Source organism: Miscanthus floridulus, chromosome 4, assembly GCF_019320115.1.
Source record: "Miscanthus floridulus cultivar M001 chromosome 4, ASM1932011v1, whole genome shotgun sequence".
Classification (NCBI taxonomy): Eukaryota; Viridiplantae; Streptophyta; class Magnoliopsida; order Poales; family Poaceae; genus Miscanthus; species Miscanthus floridulus.
Window position 1 is genome coordinate 66,751,632 of NC_089583.1, and position 26,300 is coordinate 66,777,931.

The window sequence follows — 26,300 nt, forward strand, 5'->3', positions numbered from 1 at the left end:
GATGGTACTTATTTTGTTTTATGAGTATTAGTATATTACTATGTAATTTTAATCAAAATTTAAACTGCTTGTCTTGTTCAAACACGAGAATTGCATTCTTTCGTGGCGGTGGGAGGCGGTACATCGCAGCGAACACATAAGTATCGGACCACTTGAATTGGAGGCTGTAGCAAGTCTTCCATTCAACGGAGAGTATCAGGATCTGTCGTGCTCACTGTACCAAGGCAAAGTCTTGCATTCAACGGAGTCGTCCCTGTCCCAGATTTTTCAGAAGCGGGAAACTCTGACAGGTCCCACCGGATAAGGACTTGTTCTGCACGCAGTTGCAGTTGCAGTGGCACCGCCACGCCCGTCGGCAGTGGGACGCGAGAAACCACTGGTCCATATCCTTTTATCCCCAGCCAGCACACTCAGCAAGCAGTGGAGACCCGGGGGGTTGGGACGTTGGGCTGCGGTGCGCCTAGCTCCGCGCGTCCGCAGAGATAAAAACCCACCCATCCCAACGACCTCCCGGCAGCCTCCCCGATTCGTCTGCGAGCTGCCCGTTGGTTCGTCGCCCAACCAGATCAGCACGGGCGCGGCGGCGGCAGATTGGATCGGCGCTGGGCCGCTGGCTGGCTTCTTGGTCCCGAGCAGCGGAACCAATCCGCCGGTCGATCTTTGTTTATTTATTTACTACCCTAATCTTCAGTTACCTGGCCTGGCGTTGAATATTTTACTAGGCACAGCACGCGTTCCTGAGCTGGTCCATCCAGAGACGAGCTGAGGTAGAGTATCTTGTGATTCTTGTGTTCAGCTATAGAGATGTCGATTTGTCTTGGCCTCCCTTCCCTTGTCAGTTTCTTGACTCGCCGCTGTTGACTTGTGTGCGCTCTCCCCTCCTCTCCTCGCTGATTTGATTTGCCCTCTCCTTCTCCGCCGTCGTTGTCGTCCATTTCATCTCCTTCCTCCCTAGTCCCTTACCTATTTGTTCGTTTCAGGGAACAGAGGCTGAGTACAGTAAAGTGCGCGTCGTCTGAAGAGAAGCGAGGACCTTCCTGCTTCTCTCCGGTCAGGAGGAGAGAGGAGGAGAAGGGTCTGACAGCGGGATGGCCGGCGGGTTTGGCGGCGGTGAGGCGGACGCCGGGAGGGCCGAGTTCTACGAGGGCAAGATCACCGGCTACTTCATCCTGGCCTGCATCGTCGGCTCCTTCGGCGGATCCCTCTTCGGCTATGACCTCGGAGTCTCCAGTCAGTATATATTTCTCTTCTCCCCCCACTGCTCTTTCTTCGTGGGATTTTTCATACGTACCCTGTTCCTCTTCGTAGTTGGTTTTAGTTGAAAAATGCAATTCCTGTCTCCTGAGAATGATCTGGTCGTCGAAATGCAGTTCTTGTCCGCGTTTGATGATTCTCTGCTCATATTTTTATCTCTTCTTCTTTTCCGGGTTTGCGAAAGGGGTTCGACATATGATTGCTCATGAATAACCCAACAATTTATTTACAAGATTTCGAAATATGATATTTAGAAAAGCTGGTGGCCAATATATTCTGATCCGAATTTTATGGATGGTCTCCATCATGGTTGAATACTTTGCACTGAAAATGAATCGATTGGATAGGCCAGAGAATCACAGGAATCGGAAACGGACATTATCATGTCTCCGTCTCGTATCATCCAGGAGGAAGGAAAAGTGCTTTACAACTCAACCCTGCTATTATGTCAAAATGGTTGATGGGTTGTTGACAACCATTACCAAATTTGTTTGGTCTCATCCCTGTACTCTCATTTTCAGTACGGATATATACTCTGTTTCGTGGAGTACCGCATTTCTGCAAGTGACATCACTAAAAATTAGCCTTTTTTTATTTTTAACCATTGTGAAATGAAGCATTTTATTTGTAACCATGATGAAATGAAACCATACCGAAAACATGTCTGATTACGCGAAATACATTTCAATGCAGAAAAGCACTAGAAAAAAGATTTTTTTTTTTAAGAAAAAAGATGCCGCTTGCTCCTGGTGTTCCTGACGATCCAACCATTGCATTGCAGGCGGCGTGACTTCCATGGACGACTTCCTGAAGAAGTTCTTCCCGGACGTGTACCATCGGAAGCAGGCGCACCTGCACGAGACGGACTACTGCAAGTACGACAACCAGCTGCTGACGCTCTTCACCTCGTCGCTCTACTTCGCGGGCCTCGTCTCCACCTTCGGCGCCTCCTACGTGACCAAGCGCCGGGGCCGGCGCGCCAGCATCATGGTGGGCGCCACCAGCTTCTTCCTGGGCGGCGCCATCAACGCGGCCGCCATGAACATCGCCATGCTCATCGTCGGTCGCGTGCTCCTGGGCGTCGGCATCGGCTTCGGCAACCAGGCCGTGCCGCTCTACCTCTCGGAGATCGCCCCCTACCGCATCCGGGGCGCCGTCAACCAGCTGTTCCAGCTCACCACCTGCCTGGGCATCCTCGTCGCCGACATCATCAACTACTTCACGGACCGGCTGCACCCGTGGGGGTGGCGCCTCTCGCTGGGGCTCGCCATGGGCCCCGCCACCGCCATCTTCGTAGGCGCGCTCTTCCTGCCCGAGACGCCCAACAGCCTCGTGGAGCGCGGACACCTGGAGGAGGCGCGCCGCGTGCTGGAGAAGGTGCGCGGCACGCACAAGGTGGACGCCGAGTTCGAGGACCTCAAGGAGGCCAGCGACGCCGCGCGCGCCGTCACGGGCACGTTCCGGAACCTGCTCGCCGTGCGCAACAGGCCGCAGCTCATCATCGGCGCGCTCGGCATCCCGGCGTTCCAGCAGCTGTCGGGGATGAACTCCATCCTCTTCTACTCGCCCGTCATCTTCCAGAGCCTTGGGTTTGGATCCTCCGCGGCGCTCTACTCCTCCATCATCACCGGCTCCATGCTCGTCGTTGGCGCGCTCATCTCCATGGTCACCGTCGACCGTCTCGGCCGCCGGTTCCTCTTCATCGAGGCGGGCATCCAGATGATCTCCTCCATGGTCGTCGTTGCTGTGATCCTTGCGCTCAAGTTCGGGAAAGGCGAGGAGCTGAGCAAGGGCGTGAGCACGGTGCTGGTGGTGGCCATCTGCCTCTTCGTGGTGGCCTACGGCTGGTCCTGGGGCCCGCTGGGATGGCTGGTGCCCAGCGAGCTGTTCCCGCTGGAGATGCGGTCGGCGGGGCAGAGCGTGGTGGTGTGCGTCAACCTCTTCTGGACGGCCGCCGTGGCGCAGTGCTTCCTGGCCGCGCTGTGCCACCTCCGGTGGGGCGTCTTCGTGCTCTTCGCCTCGCTCATCGTCGTCATGTCCATCTTCGTCATCCTCCTGCTGCCGGAGACCAAGCAGGTGCCCATCGAGGAGATCTGGATGCTCTTCGACAAGCACTGGTACTGGAAGCGCGTCGTCCGCAGGGACCCAAAGTACCAGGGCAACCTCCACCAGCAGCAGCAGGAGATGTCCAGAGCATGAACATGATAACCAATGTGGTTTAATAAGTTTTCTACTCCAAATCTATATGGGATGATTACTAGTACTAGATATACTCGTCGAGTGTGGTGTGATTCTTAATGCAATCCAAAGAGGATGAGTTAGGATTGGTGTTGCTGCATTGCATTGTGCCTTAATTCGTCCATGGTTTTCGTGCTCTGCTTTCATGTTATTGTAATTGTAACTTCAGACTTGTGCGGGGCAAAAAAAAAAAAAAAAAAAAAAAAAAAATTGTCCCAATCTGTTGTGTAATTGGTGGCGGGTTGAGGGATATTGATGCCGAAATGCGTTAGGCGAAGCACGATGTTATCTTAGCTCATTGTTTGGCATTCATTTTTGGCAACATATTAGGTGCAAATTAGGGAACTTGTGCAAACTTGAAAACTACGAATCAGATCCATAGGATGCCAATCCAATGAATGGGGTGAGAGGTGGGACTATTTTGCGCTTAAACCCTCCCACTTGCCAGCCGGTTTTCCAAAAAAAACCCTATCCCCGTGCGCCAGGCTGAGGCGCCATTCGGGCGCCAGGCCCGGCCAGGTCCCCGTCGCCCCTGCCCTCGTCGGCCTGGTTCCCGTCGCCCCCACCCGCTTTCTGGCCGCCCCTGCCGTCGCCAGCCTCCTACCCGCCTCCACCCTCGGCGGCCTCCTGGTCAGATGAAATTTGCCAAGAAAAGAGGTGAATCTTGATACAATATGCTCGGTGTGTAGTCACTTGGATGAAGATTGTGGCCAGTTTTTTCTTTCCTTTACTGATTGATGATGGCCGGTTACAATATTGCTGCTGCTCCTACATAAACTTGATTTTTTTTATAATATCGATCTAGTACAAAAACTTGTCGATGGAGTAGTTTTAGTTCACAAAGCCTCTGTTCTCTACTTCCGTTGTTACTTGGAGTAGTGTTAATAATGTAGAATCTCTACTTACAATTCTGAAATTTAATTAGCCTGTGGCATCAGTTGAGGATTAATGTCCTATAATGAGTCATAACTTACTCTATGTTCCACCATGCTGGGGCAACAAGGATATGGCGAGCCATGATGAAGGGAAGAATAACAGCGTCCCTGGTCAGAATTGTTACCAGAACTGCTCTCCATGATATGCCATGGACTCCTGCCCAATCGACGTCCCTCGCTTTCGAGCAGTTTGCAAGCACTGGAATTCTTGTGGATTCACCTTCTACCCTTTTTTCAATGTTAGGTGTGTAGTCACTTGTCCATGCAGAAGTTCAGTAGCAATGTGGTTGAGAAATGCCTGAAAGTGTTCAAGGAGGCTGACAAGGCGAAGATCATACATCCACTTGTCCATGCAGAAGTTCAGTAGCAATGTGGTTGAGAAATGCCTGAAAGTGTTCAAGGAGGCTGACAAGTGCTAAAGAAGTGATGAACTGATGACAGTTTGTCAGCATGTAACAAGAGCAATTTACTGTCTTGTGTTATTTTTGGATTTCAAAAGGCATAAAGAAGATCACAAAATAGATGTGTATAAATTAGTATTCTTTGGTCATGTACTTCTACCTCTACCTGTACTTCACACACTGCTTGTGCCTGGTGTTGCATAAGCCATCTGTGATGGAATAAGTTCAATTGAACAAGCCTTTGCCACAAACTATCTTATCTCTGATGTTTTGTTCTCCACACATGGGAAGATGTTGCTGTTGGTTCAGTTCATTATTTGTTTTAACTCCACTGAAAGCATTTGGAAAAGATTCTTAGCATCCAATCTTTTCTACAACTAACGCATCTACTGGAAAAGGTTCTTATGCAAATGCACTGATCAATAAGTGTTTACAAGCAGCATTCCAAAAGGTATTAAAAGGTTACACGAACTTGAAATATCAGCCAACAACATTGTTTGGGCAAGTGCGTGCATCATGATCCCCTACTTGCTTACATTTTCCACACGTCCGTTTACTTTTACCCTTGCTTGTAGCCTTCATCTCCTTGCTCTTCTTAATTCTTTTGCATCTCCCTTTCGACTTGATATCATTTGGTGGATGTATATCGACTTGATTTGGAATTTTACTACCAAGGAAAGATTCATACTCATCCTGTTTATTAACTCTCATAGCAGGTGCGATCTTTTGGAGAGGTTCTACTAGGTTGGATAAACTAGAAAATAAAAAGTCCATCCCTTGTTCAGAGTTCTTGGCCATCTGGATAAGATCTTCAAACCGGTTCCGTGAATCTGAAATCTTTTTCCTTGTTGCCACCTCCATAGGATCTTCAGGCTTTTCATCTAGCAGGTGCCCTTCTTCATCAAAGAATAGTTCCCTGTAAAATTGAATATCTGATCAAGACTATTGTACAAAACAACCATAGAAAAAAATCATACAATACAAACCTTTTACATCTTTTCTCCCATCTCTTCATAATATAAATTGATGGTACCTCATTTTGCTTCTCGGCTCTAAGCACTTGTATGATATGACGGCACGGGATGCCATAGGACTCATATAATTTACAGGAGCACCTACCAAACATGTCTGACTTGTTCAACTGAACCACTCGCTCTTTTCCAGATAGACTACTGATGGTGACAATTTTTATATCTTCACACTCTGTAATGCCTTGAATAATGCAATGGTCTCTTGCAACTTCGATTTGTTCCTGAAATTTACTGAAAACTTCATGTGTATATATCACACTACATGGCTTCTCCATGGCCCATGGTGTCATCAATTTAGGAGTGGTGGAAAACCAATCATTTCCCATGAGTGCAAAATCTGTTATGATAGAATTCCACTATGACTCAAAATCATCTGAAGTCTCGGAGCCCCAAACACACGTGTGTAGTCTATCCCAGAACTGTTCATCCTCTCTTATAGAGGGCCTGACCTTCTTAGGTACCTTTTCCATAATATGCCACATGCAAAGTCTGTGAGTTGTATCCGATAGAATCTGAGCAATAGCAGCCTTCATGCTCACATCTTCATATGTTATGATTAGATGAGGTGCTACTCCACGCATAGCCTTCAGAAAGGTGTTAAACAACCATTTATATGACTTGATCTTTTCATTTGCCAAGAATGCTACCCCTAGGAAAACACTTTGCAAGTGATGATTGACTCCAGTAAATGGCACAAAAATCATGTTATACTGGTTAGTGGTGTATGTTGAATCTACAGAAACCACATCACCAAAAACACTATAGTTTTTCCTGCATAAGGCATCTGCCCAAAACACACGAACAAGTCGTCCTTGTTCATCCACCATAAAGTCATAAAAGAAGGCAGGATTTACTTCCTTCTTTCGCTCAAGTTGTGCCACTAAACATTTGTGCATTTGCATCCTTGATTTTGCTCCTGAGGTCACTGGTAATAGTTTTGCAAATCCCTCAGCGTGCACCCAACATTCTGAAACCCACCCTCACTGACATGGAGAAGTCTATATGTCTGTGAGGTGCCAATGCTAGCCTTATGACAACTGAACAAAGTACTCTTTGCCCTCTCACTAACATTACGGTTGGATCTTAGCAAATGCCTCTTATCTGGTGACACAAAACCATGACTGTGCTCCTCAACCATTGAAGCTATCCGATACTTCTTGTCACTGCCAAGCTGCACAACAATATGTGCCTCACAACCACATCTGGTTTCCATCACATTATGTGTCTTTCTCTTTTTTCAGATTCATCAATAACATTTTTTACGTTCTCCTTTCTGTACCCTTCCCTTGAACAATAATACCGCTTGAATAATATTTCATCATTTTGCTTCTTGTGCTGACCAACACGAATAGAGAAACCAGCTTCATGTGCATACGATTTGTAAAATTTCTCCACATCTGTAAGTGTATCAAACATCATTCCTAACCACAGGCTTCAAATGATCCATGGCGGTGGCCTCAAAACTTGTTCCTGTAAGTCCCGCGACGGCGGGATCAACGGCGACGGCTTCAGAGAGGGCGTCGTTCCCTGTCCATGGCTGCTGTAGCTTCTTGCTGCTGTTGGCTGTCGCCATCGTTCCACATCATCGCGCCGTCCGGGTACGTTCTCTGGCAATCAGATTGACATAACTTGCAATCAAACGAAAAGAAAATCGGGCCACGAAAACAAAAATGAAAACGAAAAGAAAGGTCACGATAAGGAACTCACACACGCCGGAGCCGCGCAGGACCTTGCAGATGGCCGGGCGCACGCAAAAACGAACTCGCCAAGCACACCAGGCCGGGCGCACGGGCGACGGCACTCAGCTCGCGACTCGCTCGCTATGGTGATCGTGATGCACGTAGACCGGCAGGGCCTCCTCGTCTCCTAGAGTTCAGCGGCAGGGCCTCCTCGTCTCCTCGAGTTCAGCGGCAGGAATCGCTGGCGCCGAGCGAACCAGGGGCGCACATGCGTGGCGGTGGCCTGGGGGCTGGGGCGACTCGCTGGCGCCGAGCGGATACGGACTCGCTGGCTTGTGAATTCCCTGGCCGATGAATTCCCTCGCGTCGGGCGATGAATTCCTAGCGGCGCAGTCCCTGCTCGCTCGCGGAAAGCCATCACGCGAAAACGAACCGGTCGTGATGGGAACGGACGATCGGTGCAGCGGAATCCCTAGGGAAGGTTTGCACAGGAGGGGCCAGGGTTTTTTTTGGAAAACTGGCTAGCAGGTGGGAGGATTTAAGCGCAAAATAGTCCCACCTCTCACCCCATGCATTGGATTGGCATCTGTGGATCTGATTCGTAGTTTTCAAGTTTGTACAGGTTCCCTGATTTGCACCTGATATGTATTTTTTGAGCAAATTCGGCAGGTGCTCTGCCAATTCATTATAGGAGAAAGCAGAAGGTATTGTTCAGAACTTAGTTACAGCCAGAAAGAAAAGAAAAGAAAAATCACCCAAGGCAAGGCTCAACTCTTCGTCAGTTTAACTGCCAAAGTGTCTGCTCCTGTTTTATGATCACCCAAACTTGTTCAAACAATTTAACTGAAGTTCTGAACGAATGTTCAGGAACTGTTTGTTCCCATAATTTATTCATGAATTAGTTTCAGAAACGTTTTTTTTAAATAAAATCAGAGACGGTGTTCCCCTACTAGTTAACCATCTGTTCCAAAATAAACCAACTTCTGGCTAGTGGCTATGTACCTATTTTGGTTTGGAGGTATTATGTAAATAATAAAAGCGGGCAATCAGTTTGCGCAGATTTTCATGTTACTGGTACAACTTATCTGGTCATCAGAACATACTGTAATGCAGTCCCTTTCACTGGTCAAACATAACCGTATTCCAAATATCAGACTTCCATTTCAAGGCCTTTTTAGTTCCTCCCCTAAAGTTTACTCTCTATCCCATCGAATATTTGGACACATACATGGAGTATTAAATATAGATTAAAAAATAACTAATTGCATAGTTTACGACTAATTTGTGAGACGAATCTTTTAAACCTAATTAGTCCATGTTTTGAAAACGTGGTGCTACAGTAACACATGTGCTAATAACGGATTAATTAGGTTTAATAAATTCGTCTCGCGGATTACTGATGGATTCTGTAATTTTTTTATTAGTATCCAAGCATCCCATACAACATCCTCATATAACATCTGATGTGATACCCTGAAACTTTATATTCTGGATTTAAACAAGACCGAAGTCAAATACTCACACGGATGTCTCACTCAACATTCAGTCAGCACGTACTTCAGTCAGTCCTGCTTATCTCTGCATCCAGCCGTTTTCGACAATTCATTGCTTGTGGTGACAGAATTTCCAAATATGACACCCTTAATTCACGGACTCGAGACCTTTTATAGTCAGATCTCGCGTTTGTCGATAACCCAAAGAGTCCACATCAGCTGGTTTTATCGATGCTAATTTTCTATACGCAGGTCTTGCCATTCCTTCTCAAACTAAAATTCTGAATATTCAACAGAATCCCCGTTTTCTTTGGGACGTCTACAAGTTGGCAACATCATTTATTCCTCACAACATAGACATGAAGACTTGGGCCTTGTTTAGATCACCTCCAAATTCCAAGTTTTTTCACTTTCTCTTCATCACATCAATTTTTAGCCGCTTGCATGGAGCATTAAATGTAGGTAAAAAAAATAACTAATTGCACAGTTTAGTTGGAAATCACGAGATGAATCTTTTGAGCTTAGTTGGTCCACGATTGGACAATATTTACTAAATAAGACGAAAGTGCTACTATTTATCGGGTTGAAATTTTTTGCAATCTAAACGTGGCCTTGTGTAACAGCAGTGGATGTACTTTATCCATTTTGAACTTTCTTCGAACGGAAAAACATGTTGACGCTGAAATCAAGGAACTAACAAGATTAATGATGGTTTCACATGCATGTAGTAACTATTAATTTTTCATTGATGTAGCATTTAACTTGTAACTTGATGAGGATTTTGCGCGACAGGTGCACATCAAGGGGTGTGGATGCGTTCTGCAAGCAGTGGCAGTGGAAGCACATCATGCAAGAATGGTGTTGCTTCCGAAGATGGTCCTCTGTTCTGCTACACTACTTCAGCCAAGTATTTTTCAACGAACCAATAATATTTTTTTCTTACAGCATTTTAATATAAGCATCAGCATAATCCAAATATGAGCGAAACGAATGTACGCAGGACTCCTTTAGCAGCTGGAAATTGGAATTGGCGGCAACACCTTCTGCTAATTTCGTTTTGGTGACGAAATGATTTCGTGTAATGGTTGATTGCTTCGTGTTCTTAGGTACTCAGAGTCTCAGATCTGTGAAACAATACGTAACTGGTAGCAGGTTGTTCGTTTCTCTTATAATCCATCTTTTTTAGCTTATTTTTTCAGCCGGAACAGTATTTTTCTCTCACAACAAATCAGCCAGAACAATGTTTTCTCGTTGAGACGCCTTGGGATGTGATTGAGCTCGAGACCGTGGAACTTGTCCTTCAGCTAGCGGACTTCTTAGCAATACGTAGCCATCTTGGCGTTGTGGCAGCTTGATTTCTTCATGACTTAGTCGATGACCAGCTAGGAGTCGCCCCGGAAGTCAAGCCGTCGGATACCCAACTCAATGGCAATGCGTAAGCCATTGATGAGTGCCTCATACTCGGCCACATTATTGGAGGAGGAGAAATGGAGACAAACCATGTACCTCATGCGTACCCCAAGGGGCGAAACGAAGACCAGTCCCGCGCCGGCGCCTGTCTTCATCAGCGATCCATCGAAGTACATCATCTAGTACTCTTGGTCGACGACCGCCGGTGGCATTTGGACCTCAGTCCACTCTGCAACGAAATCAGCCAGCACTTGAGACTTGATGGCCGTCCGGGAGGCATACGGAATGCCTTCACCCATCAGCTCGAGTGCCCACTTCGCGATTCTTCCCGTGGCATCCTGGTTTTGGATGACCTCACCGAGGGAGAAAGACGTCACGACCGTCACCGGATGTGACTCAAAGTAGTGACACAGCTTCCTTTTGGCGATAAGGACGGCGTACAGAAGCTTCTAGATTTGGGGGTAGCGGGTCTTGGAATCAGACAGGACCTCGCTAATGAAGTGCACGGGACGCTGCACTTTGAGGGCGTGTCCCTCTTCTTCTTGCTCTACCACCAGGGCGACACTGACCACTTGCATGGTGACCGCGATGTAGAGCAGAAGTGTTCCCTGTCGGTCGGAGGGACCAGGATCAGGGCCTTTGTCAGAAGCCGCTTGACCGTGTCAAGTGCCTCCTGGGCCTCGGGCATCCATTCAAAGCGGTCGGCCTTCTTCAGAAGCTGATAGAGGGGGAGACCTCATTCATCGAGACGCGAGATAAAGCGGCTGAGCGCGGCGAGGCACCCTGCGACTCGTCGCACCCCCTTTATGTTCTGAATCGGGCCTATCCTTGTGATGGCCGAGATCTTCTCCGGGTTGGCTTCGATGCCATGTTCGGAGACGATAAAACCTAGTATCATACCCCTCGAGACCACAAAAACGCACTTCTCGGGGTTGAGCTTAATGCCATTTGCTCGGAGTTTTGCAAAGGTCTGCTCTAGGTCGGCTATGGCCTGGTCAGCCCATTTGGACTTGACCATGATGTCATCCACGTAGGCCTCAACGGTTCACCCGATGAGGTCCCCACAACACTTGAGCATACAACGCTGGTATGTAGCCCCAATGTTCTTTAGACCGAACGGCATCGTGATGTAGCAAAACAATCCGAATCGGGTGATGAAAGACGTCGCGAGCTGGTTGGACTCTTTCATCGTGATTTGATGGTACCCGAAGTATGCATCAAGGAAGCAAAGGGTTTTGCACCCTGAGGTTGAGTCGACTACTTGGTCTATGCGTGGTAAAGGAAACGGATCCTTTGGACATGCTTTGTTGAGACCCGTGTAGTCAACACACATTCTCCATTTCCCACTCTTCTTTCGTACAAGAACGGGATTGGCTAACCACTTAGGATGGTATACTTTCTTGATGAACCCTGTCGCCAAAAGCTTCGCAATCTCCTCGCCGATGGCCCTATGCTTCCTCTTGTCGAAGCGACGCAGGCATGGTCGACGACTTCTCTCGGAATGCCTGGCATGTCCGAGGGTTTCCACTCAAAGATGTCTCTGTTAGCGTGGAGGAAGTCAACGAGCGTGCTTTCCTATTTGGAGGAAAGCATGGTGCCAATGCGCACCACTTTACCCTTGGAGCCACTAGGGTCTATGAGGACCTCCTTGGCGCCCTCCACTGGCTAGAAAGACTCGGCCGACCGCTTAGGGTCGGGTGCTTCTTCGGCGACCTCCTTCCTGATGGCCGCGAGCTCTTTGGAGGCAACGATTGCCGCGACGTGTTCGCAGCACTCTACCTCCCGCTCATAGGCGTGTTGGAAATAGGTGCCGATGGTGATGACCCCGCACGAACCCAGCATCTTCAGCTTTAGATAGGTGTAGTTGGGGACGGCCATGAACTTCGCGTAGCATGGACGTCCCAGGATGGCGTGGTAGGTTCCATGGAACCTGACCACCTCAAAGGTGTGGGTCTCCATCCTATAATTGGACGGATCCCTGAAGGTGATGGGAAGATCGATATGCCTGAGTGGTAGGGCCTGCTTTCTAGCACAATGCCGTGGAAAGGCACCCCGGTCGGCTAGACGCACGCTCAGTCGATGCCCATGGCGTCAAGCATTTCAGCGTACATGATGTTGAGACCGCTGCCTCCATCCATCAGTACCTTGGTGAGCCACTTTGTGCCGATGATCAGGTCGACCACGAGGAGATATCGTCCTGGCTGTGGGATGCTTTCTGAGTGGTTGGTCCGATCAAAGGTTATGGCAGACTCCGACCATTGGAGGAAGGAATGTGCGGTTGGCTCGGCCGTATAGACTTGCGGCGCATAAGCTTCTGGCGATGCTTGGAGTCATAGGCCGCCGACCCTCCAAAATCATGAGGCAGCCATCCAGCGTCAGAAAGCCGCCGTCCTTCTTGTCGGCGTCGTCTGTGGTCGGCTTAGGGTCCCCCCTATGCTCCCCCTTGTTGGAGCCTTCGGACAAGAACCGCTTCATGAGGCCGCAGTCCTTGTAGAGATGCTTTACAGGGAAGGCATGGTTTGGGTATGGCCCTTCGAGCAGCTTCTCGAAGTGGTTTGGGGTACCCTCGGTAGGCTTTCGACCCCCTTGCGGTCGGCGGTAGCCACGAGCGAGCCCTCACACTGCTGCTTGTTCTTCTTCTTACTGGGACAATTGGAGGTACCTTCGTCGGCATCCTTGTCCCGCTTGCCTTGCCCTTGAGGTAGTCAAAGATCGCTCCGACCGCCTCCTCGCCCGAGGCGTGGCTGGTCGCGATGTCGAGGAGCTCCTTGGTGGTTCATGGGCCCTTATGTCCCAGCTTATGGTCAGGGACTCACAGGTGGTCCCAGATAGGAAAGCTCCTATGACGTCAGCGTCGGCGATGTTGGGCAGCTTGTTGCACTGCCGGGAGAAGCGTCGGATGTACCCATGAAGGATTTCCCCGGCCTTCTATCGATAGTTTTTGAGATCCCATGGGTTCCTAGGACGCGCGTATGTGCCCTAGAAGTTTCCCACGAAGATCACTTTAAGGTCCACCGAATTTTGGATGCTATTGGGCAGAAGGTGTTCCAACCATGTTCGCACCGAATCAACCAGGAACAATGGAAGGTTGCAGATAATGAAATCGTCATTATCCGCTCCACCGGCTTGGCAAGCAAGCCGATAATCCTCGAGCCACAGTCCGGGGTTCGTTTCCCCAGAGATATTTTGGGATGTTGGTCGATGGTCGGTACCATGGTGAGAAGACGACGTTGATGATGTGTCAGCCGAAGGCTTGAGGTCCCGACAAGTCAGGGCTCGGGCTTTGGTCCTCGCCGCTGTCATAGCATCCACCATGATGAGGGTGGTAGCCGTGGCTAGCCCCCTCCCTTGTATCACCGTGGGCACGCCTGTGGGCATCAAGGGTGTCATGCGCGTCATGGTGGTGGCCGAGACGCTCATGCACTAGAACCATGGTGCGCAGCCTACCTCCTTGCGATGCCTGGTGGACTAACGCATCCTTGTTGGGTCGCTCTGAGGGAGTGCGCTGGCTGGCGTCGAGCTCGCATCGTCGGGACAACGAGCTCTCAGCCTGCTGCGCCACCGCACGCTCGAGTAGCGTGCGAATCTCGAGATGGGCCCGACGATCTTTGGGCGTTGCAGGCCCTGGAAGCCCCCAGAGCAAGGTCGCTACAGCAGCGATGTTCTAGCTCGCTCGGGTGAAGTATGGGAGGGCTTCATCATCCTCGATGATACTCCGGTTCACGTCATGGGCCATGGCACGCGCACGCCCACCTTCTCCGTAGCGCTCGATCTCTCGCTCGAGCTCCGCACGTTCCTGCTCAAGCTGGAGTCGTGCTTCCTCGAGCTCTTAGTGCCGGGCCTTTAGCTGCTCCACCCGCAGGCGAGGTGGGGCCCCTACATCCCCCTCAGCCTTGTCGTCGAGGTCATTCATTGGGGTAGCCTCTTCCTCGTGGATGCTTTCGACGTGTCCCTCGAGGGTATCTGCCATGAAACATTCACGAGAGGGGTGATGGCTTCCCCTGCTGGAGTTAGAGGTGGAGGGCGACTTCATTTCTCCCGCGAGGAGGTCGTGGAAAGACTCCATGACATATTCAGTCATCCCCATGAATTCGTCGTTCATAGGGGATGGTGGCGTGCGTTGTGCCACAAGGTGCCCAACGGTCTCTGCGGCAGTGCGGAGACCGGACGGGAGTGCTGTCGGGGCATTCTGGATGAGGTATTATGGGGAGAGCGGCTCTTTCCCGGCAAGCTGTGCCATGACGTTGGCGAACGAGAAGGTGAGGCGGTGTTGGTCCTCCCGAGATGGTCAGGGTCCTAGGAAGGCGCCCAGCTGGCGCTATAACCTCTTGTAGTTGAAGCCAAGGAGCTAGTCGCTCCTAGGGGCACGGGCCTCTGGTGCATGCAGCTGCAGCTCCTCAAGCGCCTCAGCGATCGAGTCAAGGCCGGCGAAGCAGAGAGGTTGGATGATGACGGGAGCCCTCGCCAACTCTCCCTCCGTCGTGACGATGAAGTCCAGGTTCCCGAAGCGCATGTGCGCGCCCAGGACCCAGCCGATGTTGTGACTAGCCATCTGAGGTCTGGTGTGGATGTCGAGACGCGCAAAAGGCCCCTACCTAGCATGCCAACTATCGGTGTTTCGAGTTACCACCGACGAGTAAATTTCTTAGTATTGCGCGTCTAGCTCGGATGGTGTGCATAGAGGACACGAGGTTTATACTGGTTCGGGCAGAATGTCCCTATGTCTAGTTCGTCGCTGCTGCTCGTGTTACTAGCATCAAAAGTTTGTAGTAGGGGTTACAAACGGGCAAGAGAGGGACAGGTCCCAAGTCTCTGGTGGGAAGAATGGACGGGTGCTAAGAGCTCGGTCGCTGCTCAGCCGTGCGCTCATGTGTTTGTTATCTCGTGGTTCGGGGTTCGATGGGTTCGTTGGTCAGATCCCTCTCATGGGACGCCCTGCTTTCTCTTTTATAGGCCAAGGGAAAGCATGGGTTACAGTGGAGGGAAAGAGAAGAACGAGAGAGAGCCAAAGGCCTTTAGGATCGTCGGGCCCTTCTTCTCCTTCATGCGGGTCCCGCCGACTCTGTAGATGTCAATAGGGATGGCGCCATGTTGCGGCCTTGTCCGTCACTGGCGCCATGCACATGCGTCGTCTGCCGGTCATGGTGCTCCACTCCACCTGGCGGACGTCATTGGTGAACTGACGCACCTGTCAGTGTTCGTACGAGGGTTAGGTAGAATAGTACCGGTACACCCGATGCTGTTCTTGATGTGAGTCCTCAGGTATGTCCCGTCGCGGCCGTGGGTTATATCGAGGCGTTCCAGTCTCTTCCCTGGTGTCAGAGTTTTGACCTAGGCCCATACGCCTGGACCTGGACTGGTTGGCGGTGGTATGGGACCCCGTCGGGCGAGGCGGAGCCCGCGGCCTTGGTGTCGGGAGAGGTAGAGCCCGCCCCTAGAGGTCGGGTGAGGTGGAGCCTGCGCCTTGGGGTCAGGTGAGGCGGAGCCTGCGGCCTTAGTGTCGGGCGAGGTGGAGCCCATGGCCTCGGGGTCGGCCGTGGCAGAGCCCGTCCCCCAGAGGTCGGGCAAAGCGGAGCCCGCGACCTTGGGGTCAGGCGAGGCAGAGCCCGCGGCTTCGATGTCGGGCGAGGCGGAGCCCGCCCCCAGGGGCTCCCCAGAGGTCGGTCGAGGCGGAGCCCGCACACCTGGGGGCCGGTTGGAGCCGTAGTCGTGCTCTTGACTGCTCAGATGAATTAATGTTTACGGCCATTAGCCTCTCCTCTTCGGATACCCTAGTATTGGTCCCCGACAACTATTATAAAAAAATTGATATGCATAAAGTACGCGACATATATATTTCTAAATTATAAACTTTTACAACCATGAAAAAAATAATCATAATGTTATACTTCACCATTTATACTAAGCAAACATATATACATTAGGATATACTTCCTCTGTTCCAAATTATATGACGTTTTGGCTTTTTTAGATACATTGTATTTATATGTATGTAGACATAGTGACATACCTAGGTGCATAGCAAATGCTACATATCTAAAAAGCCAAAACATCTTATACTTTGGAACAGAGGGGGTATATTTATTTTAATAGCTTATGAAACATGGAAAAAACGTTTAATTGACAAACCACATAGAAATAACATAACACTCACAATTCACTTTAAATCCTTATTGTTAAAAAGTGCAAAAATTAGAGTTAGTAAAAAAATACAATAATCACAAGACTTTGAACTTGACTACAAAAATAATCTATAACAGTCAGTAGGAATAAAATTTGAAAAATTAAATTGAGATTCATGATGTCATAAGATACGTGATGCGGCAACAAGGACCACCATAGTTAATGGCAAGATTGCAAACTAATTACATATTTAAAATAAAAAAATGAATATGGATGAAAATCATATAAATCAATCCCTTGCAAACAAGTAATTAAAAAGTTTATGATAATTGAATATAGACTATATATATGAAATATTTATTATGTCTATTTTGTAGAAATAAACAAAGATATAAACATTCCATTTAATATAATAGTTCTTTATTAGTAAGATGTATTAAACAATATATATCTCAAAAATTCTAATCCGTGCGAGAGCATGGGTTGATGGACTAGTGATTCCCAGATGCAAGTCTAGGAAGAATTTGATTGGCTATCAATGAGAGAAATTAAATAGCTAGTGACTCTAGCTAGTCTAGCAAGATCGATCTCTCTGAAACAACTCTCTCACAGCTTGCACAATCCTCTACTATAGTGCTATTTTTTTTTTCAACCCTCATCTACTATTTGCAAGTTACAGTTGAGGACGCCCTGTTTTTTTGTTTTTCAAACTGATAATGAAAGAGTACTAACGGCCTAGCAGTGCGTTGCTTGCAGGTGATTTCCTTTAAATTATTGAAAGCGTAGCAACAATGCCGCCAGCGAACTTGGGCAGTTGGTTGGGTAGTACTGTCAGCACGGTCGTGAAACCGCTATATGATTGTTTCATTGAACATGCAACGTATCTCTTCACGACTGGGAGAAATGTCAGGGATCTTGATACGAATACTCGAACTTTTGTTGGCCCGAGGGACGACGTGAAGCAGCAGCTTGAAACTGGTCGCCGGAATGGCTTGGTAGAAACAAATGAAGCAAGAACTTGGCTGGAAAGAGCAAATAAAGCTATAACTGACAAAGAGGGAAGCCGTGAGCGCTATGAACAGAGGTGCATGATCTTTGGGTGCTGGGCCCCAAACTGCTGGTCCAACTACAAGATCAGCAAAAAGGCGGCTAAGACGCTAGTTGAAGTGAACTGGTGTAGCCAACACAGACCTACAACTATCACAGAAGAGCCACCACCGCAACCCGTGAAGATAGTCCAAGTCATGTCTGTTAGTCTCAAAGCAAGTCAAGTCAGTATTCTTAATCAAGCTCTCGGGTGCATTAAGGATGATGCTACCGTGGGACTGGTTGGAATATGGGGTCCACGTCAAGTTGGGAAAACACTTCTTCTCAAGATGATCAACAATTCATTTGGTGCATCTACCGATACAAGGGGGGATCCCACCCATCCTAGAGGGAGTACATCTGAACAGACAGGGGACATTGTGGATCACAATACATCTGAGATAATAGAAGATGCGAACGATACTGGTAGATCTGATCAACAGGAGTCTTCTTTTCACTTCGTTATCTATGTGACGGCCTCTATAAATTGTACAGTGAAAAACATCCAATCTGAAATTCTGAGGCGGCTCAAGATGCAGGTGCAGGACGGTGATTCAGAAACCATTCGAGCCACCAAGATATCTGAGTTCCTCCAGGATAAGAGCTTTCTTGTATTGCTGGATGACCTTCAGAATGATCTGGACCTGGCAGCAGTTGGCCTGCCACATCCCCTTGGAGTGCATGGCCAATTAAAGAGGAAAGTCGTAATCACAACAAGATCACAAAACTTGTGTTATAAGTTGAAGGCCAACAGAGATATAAATGCTCCTGGTCTACAAGAGGATGAAGCACTCGAGCTATTCAAAGGAAGTGCTGGCGGAGAGAACGTTTATTCCGATCCCAATATAGGAGCACACGTGCAAGATCTTGTGGGCATACTTAGGGTTCTGCCAACAGAGCTGATGAGTTTTGGCAGGGACATGCGTGGAAAAGAACACCCGAGACAGTGGCAAGATGTCATTCATGTCGTCAAGGAACTGATCAAAATCCAGGATCCAGAAGCAAAATCGCTGGTATATATATGTTTACGATTAACTCAAATTTCGTGTCAAGGTTTTACTTTACTTTCTTATTCTCTCTGTATCACTAATTTGTATTAATTGTTGTTGCCTTCCAGAGAGAAGGAATCGTTAAAAGGCTTAACGAGGACGTGGAGAAGGTGCGTGCGAAGAGCAGTGATGTCCGTGATAAGATTCATGAGGTTGCCAAGGGAAATGGAATGGTAGCAACGGACAAGGCTAAAACCTGGCTGTCTAGAGCAGATACCATCATATCTGACGGGACAGATATCTGTGATTCTGAGAGAACCAAGGTTAACTGGGATATTAGCATTGCCGCAGCGAAGCTTCGTGAGCTCCGAGAATGTCTCAATGACCGACCCAGTGATATTGTACAGCCGCCATTGGTGATTTATATCCCTGTCCACGATGTTCTACAACCGAGTCAGGTGCGTTTTGTTAAGCATGCTTGCCAGCACATCATTGATGATCCAGAGGGGATGACTGCAATATGCGGTCCAGTCGGTGTTGGGAAAACACTTCTCCTGAAAATGATCAACAATTCATTTGAAACACAAAACCCCTTGACTCCCAGTTCATCAAACAGAGGGGAACCTCCATTTGACTTTGTTATCTATCTGAAGGCAACGGAAGAGTGCTCAGTGGGAAATATCCAATCTGAAATTATGCAACGGCTCAAAATGCAGGACGGTGATTCAGTAACCACTCGAGCCACAAGGATATATGAATTCCTCCAGGATAAGAGTTTTCTTGTGTTGCTGGATGACCTTCAATCTGGACCTGGCAGCAGTTGGCTTCCCACCCCTCGGAATTCAAGGCAAATTGAAGAAAAAAGTTGTAATCACAACAAGATCACCAAGCTTGTGTGCTCAGATGCGTGCAAGCATAGCTCTGAATGTCTCGGGTCTGGACATGGATGAAGCACTCGAGCTATTCCAACAGATTGTTGGGTGCGAGAATCTTTATTCTAATCCTCGTATCGGTGAACATGCAAAAGATATCGTGGATGTACTAAGAGCTCGTCCATCAGAGCTGATAAAATTTGGCATGGAATTGCGTACGATACGGGACCCAAAACGGTGGGAAGATGTCGTACTTAACAAGAAGGAATATTGGCAGCAGCCTTCCAGAGCTACAGTGTTCAAACAGGCCATGGAGTATATTAAGCATAAGCCAGTGGATATTATTGGAATCTGGGGGCTGGGTGGAGTGGGCAAGACCCACCTTCTAGAAAAGATACAAGATCAATCGAACTCACTCTTTGATCATGTTATCTCTGTGACGGCCTCCAAAGAGTGTTCAGTGGAAAGGATCCAAGGTCAAATAGTAGAGAATCACAAGTTAGAGAAAGCAGATGGCGTGAAAAATCAGGCGGAGATCATTTCTCGATTCCTCAAGGGAAAAAGTTTTGTGCTATTATTAGATGACCTTTGGGATCGGATTGATCTGGGAGCAGTCGGAATACCGGTTCGTCATCCAAGTGAAGGACAACAAAAAAGGAAAGTGGTGATCACAACAAGAGATAGGAAAGTGTGTGGTCTAATGGAGGTGAGAAAAGAGATCAGCGTGGCATGTTTAACAGATGGTGAGGCCTGGCAACTATTTCAAGACAAGGTCGAACAGCGGACTCTATCTTCTAATCCTCGAATTGAAGCTCTTGCAAAGGAACTTGTGAAGGAACTGAAGGGCTTGCCACTAGCTTTGATAGCGACTGGGAGGGCAATGCGGGCAAAAAGTGATCCAGAAGAATGGGAATATGCCATTGGTTACACGAAAAAATCATGCTGCGATGAAAATGACCCCATCTCAATGGAAACTGTCTTCAGTGAACTTAAAGCTACAGTGAACTTCCCTTCCAATGGGCCTATAATTACGAACCACGCGCGCACCGCCGCAACGACACAGCAGGCAGGCGCAGTAACCTCCCTTCCCATCCGATCACGCAACGCTGCTGCGGTCATGGGCTCGTCAAGCGCGAAACGCTTCTCCCTGCGCAGCATCGGATCCGCGGCGGCGCTCATCTTCCTCGTGCTGCTGTTGGTCGTCGCCGGCGGCGTCGCCACACTTCATCACAGGGACAACACGCCGGCACGGGGCGTCGTCGTCCGTGTAAACGTTGGCCTCCTTCATCGCAAAATACTTCGACTCGAGGTCATCGAAGAAGCCAGCAGCAGCATCGACTTCGCGAACCAACAACACAGGCCGCCGCCGCAGCTTCCAAGGGGACTCGTCCGTGAAATTAACCACCAACCTGGAGATGGAACCGTCACTGGCCGGCGACCCCGAGCGGATGCATGCAGCAGCGCCAACAAAGCCGAAGAGCCTCCTGGCGGTGCCCGTAGGGATCAAGAACAAGGCGGTCGTGGACAAGCTGGTGTCCAAGTTCCTGGCCGCCGACTTCACTGTGATGCTGTTCCACTACGACGGCGCGGTGGAGCAGTGGGGCGACCTGGAGTGGTCGGACCGGGCCGTGCACGTGGCGGCGCGGGGGCAGACCAAGTGGTGGTTCGCCAAGAGGTTCCTGCAACCGGACGTGGTGGCGGAGTACGACTACGTCTTCGTGTGGGACGAGGACATCGAGGTCGACGCCTTCGACCCCGTCAGGTACCTCGACGTCGTGCGGAGGGAGGGCCTCGAGGTGTCGCAGCCGGCGCTCGACCGCCGCTCCGAGATCCACCATGGAACCGATGGTGACCACCGAGTTCACGATCTTGGAGCTGGCTTGCAGCCGGCCCGGCTCGTTACCACGAGCCTGCGCTCCCACAGATCCCAGGTCCACCGGAGCTGACAATATATAAGGCTTGGGCCTTCCCAACCCAAAAGACTAGCCTTATAGGTGGGAGCTTCTTCCGCCTTATATGTTGTGCTCCCCCACTATCGCTACACGATATGGGACTAAACCCCAACAATCTCCTCCTTAGTCACACATCGGGGGTGCCCCCGCCATATGTGACGCTCGAGATTTTTTTATCGGATTTAGCTTTTTCTGACCATAGGCTCATGATACCAATTATTGGAACCGGTGGTGACCACCGAGTTCACGATCTTGGAGCTGGCTTACAGCCGGCCTGGCTCGTTACCACGAGCCTGCGCTCCCACAGGTCCCAGGTCCACCGAAGCTGACAACATATAAGGCCTTTGGGCCTTCTCTACCCAAAAGACTAGCCTAATAGGTGAGGGTTCTCTCGCCTTATATGTTGTGCTCCCCCACCATTGTTACACAATGTGGGACTAAACCTCAACAATGACCATCGAGTTCTCGATCTGTTAGAGCTGGCTTGCAGCCGACCCGGCTCGTTACCACGAGCCTGCGCTCCCACAGGTTCCAGGTCCACCGGAGCTGACAACATATAAGGCCTTTGGGCCTTACTCAACCCAAAAGACTAGTCTGATAGGTGGGAGCTTCTTCCGCCTTATATGTTGTGCTCTCCCACCATCGCTACACGATGTGGAACTAAACCCCAACAATCTCCCCCTTAGTCACACATCGGGGTGCCCCCGCCATATGTGACGCTCGAGAATTTTTTTATCGGGTTTAGCTTTTCTGACCTCGGGTACCGGCTCCGATACTAATTATTGGAACCGGTGGTGACCACCGAGTTCATGATCTTGGAGCTGGCTTAAAGCCGGCCTGGCTCGTTACCACGAGCCTGCGCTCCCACAGGTCCCAGATCCACCGGAGCTGACAACATATAAGGCCTTGAGCCTTCCCAACCCAAAAGACTAGCCTAATAGGTGAGGGTTCTCCCGCCTTATATGTTGTGCTCCCCCACCATCGTTACACAATGTGGGACTAAACCCCAACAATTAGGTGAGGCTTTTTCCGCCTTAAATGTTGTGCTCTCCCACCATCGCTACACGATGTGGGACTAAACCCCAACAATCTCCTCCTTAGTCACACATTGGGGTGCCCCCACCATATGTGACGCTCGAGATTTTTTATCGGGTTTATCTTTTTCGACCATGGGTTTTGATACCAATTGTTGGAACCGGTGGTGACCATCGAGTTCTCGATCTTGGAGCTGGCTTGCAGCCGGCCCGGCTCGTTACCACGAGCCTGCGCTCCCATAGGTCCCAGGTCCACCGGAGCTGACAACATATAAGGCCTTTGGGCCTTACTCAACCCAAAAGACTAGTCTGATAGGTGGGGGCTTCTTCCGCCTTATATGTTGTGCTCCCCCACCATCGCTACACGATGTGGGACTAAACCCCAACAATCTCCCCCTTAGTCACACATTGGGGTGCCCCCGCCATATGTGACGCTCGAGATTTTTTTTATCGGATTTAGCTTTTTCTGACCATAGGCTCATGATACCAATTATTGGAACCGGTGGTGATCACCAAGTTCACGATCTTGGAGCTGGCTTACAGCCGGCCTAGCTCGTTACCACGAGCCTGGCTTACAGCCGACCCAGCTCGTTACCACGAGCCTGCGCTCCCACAGGTCCCAGGTCCATCGGAGCTACAACACATAAGGCCTTTGAGCCTTTCCAACCCAAAAGACTAGCCTAATAGGTGAGGCTTCTCCCGCCTTATATGTTGTGCTCCCCCACCATCGTTACATAATGTGGGACTAAACCCCAACAATCTCCCCCTTAGTCACACATCGGGGTGCCCCCGCCATATGTGATGCTCGAGATTTTTTTTTCGGGTTTAGCTTTTTTCTGACCTCGGGTACCGGCTCTGATACCAATTGTTGGAACCGGTGGTGACCACCGAGTTTACCAATTGTTGGAACCGGTGGTGACCACCGAGTTCATGATCTTGGAGCTGGCTTGCAGCTGGCCCGGCTCGTTACCATGAGCCTGCGCTCCCACAGGTCCCAGGTCCACCGGAGCTGACAACATATAAGGCCTTTGGGCCTTACTCAACCCAAAAGACTAGCCTTGATAGGTGGGGGCTTTTTCTGCCTTATATGTTATGCTCCCCCACCATCGCTACACGATGTGGGACTAAGCCCCAACACACCATGCCATCACGGCGCGCCCGCTGTTGCCTACGACAGACGGCGTGCACCGGCGCATGCGAGGGAACGCCTGCTGCGACGGCGACAGCACCGGCCCGCCGTGCGTGGGGTGGGTGGAGGTGATGGTGCCCGTGTTCTCGCGTGCGGCGTGGCGGTGCGCGTGGGGGATGGTGCAGAACGACCTCATCCACGGCTGGGGGCTTGACTACAGGCTCGGATACTGCGCGTAGGGCGACCGCGCTCTCAATGTTGGCGTCGTCGACAGCGAGTACGTGCTCCACCGCGGCGTCCCCATGCTCAGCGACGGTGGCACCGCGACACCATCGGCGGGGCGCGCGGCGGTGAGGTAGCGATCGTTCAAGGAGATACAGGTATTCAATAGGAGATGGGGCGTGGCTGCTGCGGAGGATGATTCCTAGACTGATCCTTACACAGCAGCAGAGCCTCGGACGGCAAAGTGAAGTCGTGAAGATGACCGGGGCGGGCGGGCTTCACCAGCAATCTATGTTGGAGCCAAGGTTTTCATTATCGGAAATAAAAATTTATCGGAGGTCATGGATAAATAGAATAAGCAGGATATATCGAAAATCTCAGACCAAATTAAAAAAATTCAAATTATTTTGAAAAAATTTCGTAGAATTTGATTTGAAACTATTCCTAAGCTATTAAACATCACTTGTTCACAGATAAAAACAAAAATAAAACATTATAGTGTGGGACTGGTCGCACGACTGAATTTGGGTTGTCTGTGTGGGAGCAGGAAAGAAGAGAAAAATTTGGCCGATGTCAAATTTTATCGGACCCTGTGGATAGAACGGAAATTTCAGAAATTTCCGTGAATTTCGGCCGATAAAAAAAACCTTGGTTGGAGCTACAAGCATGTGTTGATGATAGATGCATCTCGGGCTTCACCAGCAATCTATGCCACTGCTTTTGTCTGTAGAGCCTAGACTCAGTATGTTAGGATCAATGATTAGTACATCTGTGTGTGTAACCCGTAGATCCGAGGAAGACCCTTCTCGTCTTTCACTATTGCAGCACAGTAGCAGTGTAGACGGCGGTGTAGGGGCAGCTCCGGCTCGGTGGTGAGACGGTGGTCCGGTGTAGACCTACAGGGGAACGACGGCGGTGGCAGGGCACATCCCGTCGCTGGCAGCACGACCTTTGATCGGATTAGGGTTTTCTGTAGGTGGGTGTGGCGGCTCCTTCGAACCTCGTGAGCTGAGCCCAGTTCCCCACTCCTCTATATATATGTGCTGTGTGACAGGGGCCCACCAACCAGTTAGGGTTGGACGCCCCCGATCAGGGCGCAGAGGCAAGGGCCCAATAGGCCGTTAGGGCCTATCGGTGGAGATCAACTAACATTCTCCCCCTTGATCTCATTCTATCTTTTAATTTCATATCATTTACTTTTGTTCATTCCATTACAGATTAGCGCATAGAGCATGTCTCATCGTCACGGTCCATTGCCGATACACTTAACAGCTACAACACACTACTCTATTCTGAAATAGATACTTATCTTTGGGCCTTCTTTTATCCAGAAATTTCAGGCTTCCCCTTAAACCCATGCTAGCTACATGTTATCTGAACACCATGTTCTCTAAACATGTTGGGTGGTGAGCCTTTTGTAAGCGGATCCGCGAGCATCTTTTCGATACTTATATGCTCAAGACTTATGACTTGATCCCGGACTTTATCTTTCACAACATAATACTCTATGTCAATGTGTTTGGCAGCACCACTTGACTTATGTTGTGAGTATACTGTACTGCCTGATTATTATCGTAGTATCACTTAAGTGGTCTATAGATGTCGTCAACCACCTTCAAACCGGGTATGAACTTCTTTAGTCAGTTCACCTGCCCGTTGCCTCATAACACGCTACAAACTGTCATACATTGTGGACGATGTAGTGACAGTTTGCTTTGAGCTTTTCCATGAAATAGCTCCCCTTTGCGAGATGATAGAAAATCCACGTCTGGATATGCATTCACTCTCGCATAATCAGAATCTGAATATCCCACCATATGGAGTGAATCAAATTTTCTATATGTCATCATGAGGCCTTTCGTTCCTTGCAAATAATGCAAGACTTTCTTTACTAATTTCAGTGTTCCATTCCAGAATTGCTCTGGAATCTGCCAAGTAAAACCCGGTAACAAATGCCAAGTCAGGGACGTGTACATACTTGAGCATGTTGCAAGCTTCCGACAGCTGAAGCATATGGAACCACTTTCACTTTATCGATTGAGCTCATATTGGTTCCTGGGGCATTGAAAATCCCCATATCTGTCGCCTTTGACTATAGGAGCAGGTGAGGGACTATATTTGTGCATACTGAATTTCTTTAAGATCTTTTCCATGTATGCCTTTTGTGACAGTCCTTATACCCTTTTTCTTCTATCTCGGTGAATCTTGATCCCTAGAACGAACAAGGCTTCATCAAGATCTTTCATATCAAATTTCTTTGTATCCAGTAGTAGACTGACATCACTACTAGCAAGTAAGATATCATCTACATACAAGACAAAGAAGATAAACTTCCTATTCTTAAACTTTGTATTGACACAATTGTCCTCTACATTCTCTTTAAATCCAAAATTCTTTATTGTCTGATCAAACTTCAAGTACCACTGTCTTGAAGCTTGTTTTAATCCATAAA

General features: G+C 49.2%; 3 protein-coding genes and 1 pseudogene across 3 annotated transcripts; 3 read left to right on the top strand and 1 right to left on the bottom strand.

Moving 5' to 3' along the window:
* The first annotated feature begins 410 nt into the window (after positions 1–410).
* Positions 411–3,711, top strand: LOC136551614 (sugar transport protein 14-like). Its single transcript, XM_066543168.1, has 3 exons — positions 411–767; positions 981–1,230; positions 2,036–3,711. The coding sequence occupies exons 2-3, from the start codon at positions 1,089–1,091 to the stop codon at positions 3,451–3,453; spliced, it is 1,560 nt and encodes a 519-aa protein (XP_066399265.1). The 5' UTR covers positions 411–767; positions 981–1,088; the 3' UTR covers positions 3,454–3,711.
* A 1,597-nt stretch (positions 3,712–5,308) lies between these two features.
* LOC136551615 (protein FAR-RED ELONGATED HYPOCOTYL 3-like) lies at positions 5,309–6,149 on the bottom strand. Its single transcript, XM_066543170.1, has 2 exons — positions 5,815–6,149; positions 5,309–5,744 (listed from the first exon to the last, which is right to left on the bottom strand). Exons 1-2 carry the CDS (start codon positions 6,147–6,149, stop codon positions 5,309–5,311), a joined length of 771 nt encoding a protein of 256 aa, XP_066399267.1.
* An 11,206-nt stretch (positions 6,150–17,355) lies between these two features.
* LOC136548587 (uncharacterized) lies at positions 17,356–20,515 on the top strand. The gene is made up of 4 exons (XM_066540061.1): positions 17,356–18,663; positions 18,768–19,359; positions 19,457–20,434; positions 20,496–20,515. Exons 1-4 carry the CDS (start codon positions 17,356–17,358, stop codon positions 20,513–20,515), a joined length of 2,898 nt encoding a protein of 965 aa, XP_066396158.1.
* A 111-nt stretch (positions 20,516–20,626) lies between these two features.
* On the top strand, positions 20,627–21,457 carry LOC136548588 (uncharacterized; annotated as a pseudogene).
* The last annotated feature ends 4,843 nt before the right edge of the window (positions 21,458–26,300 follow it).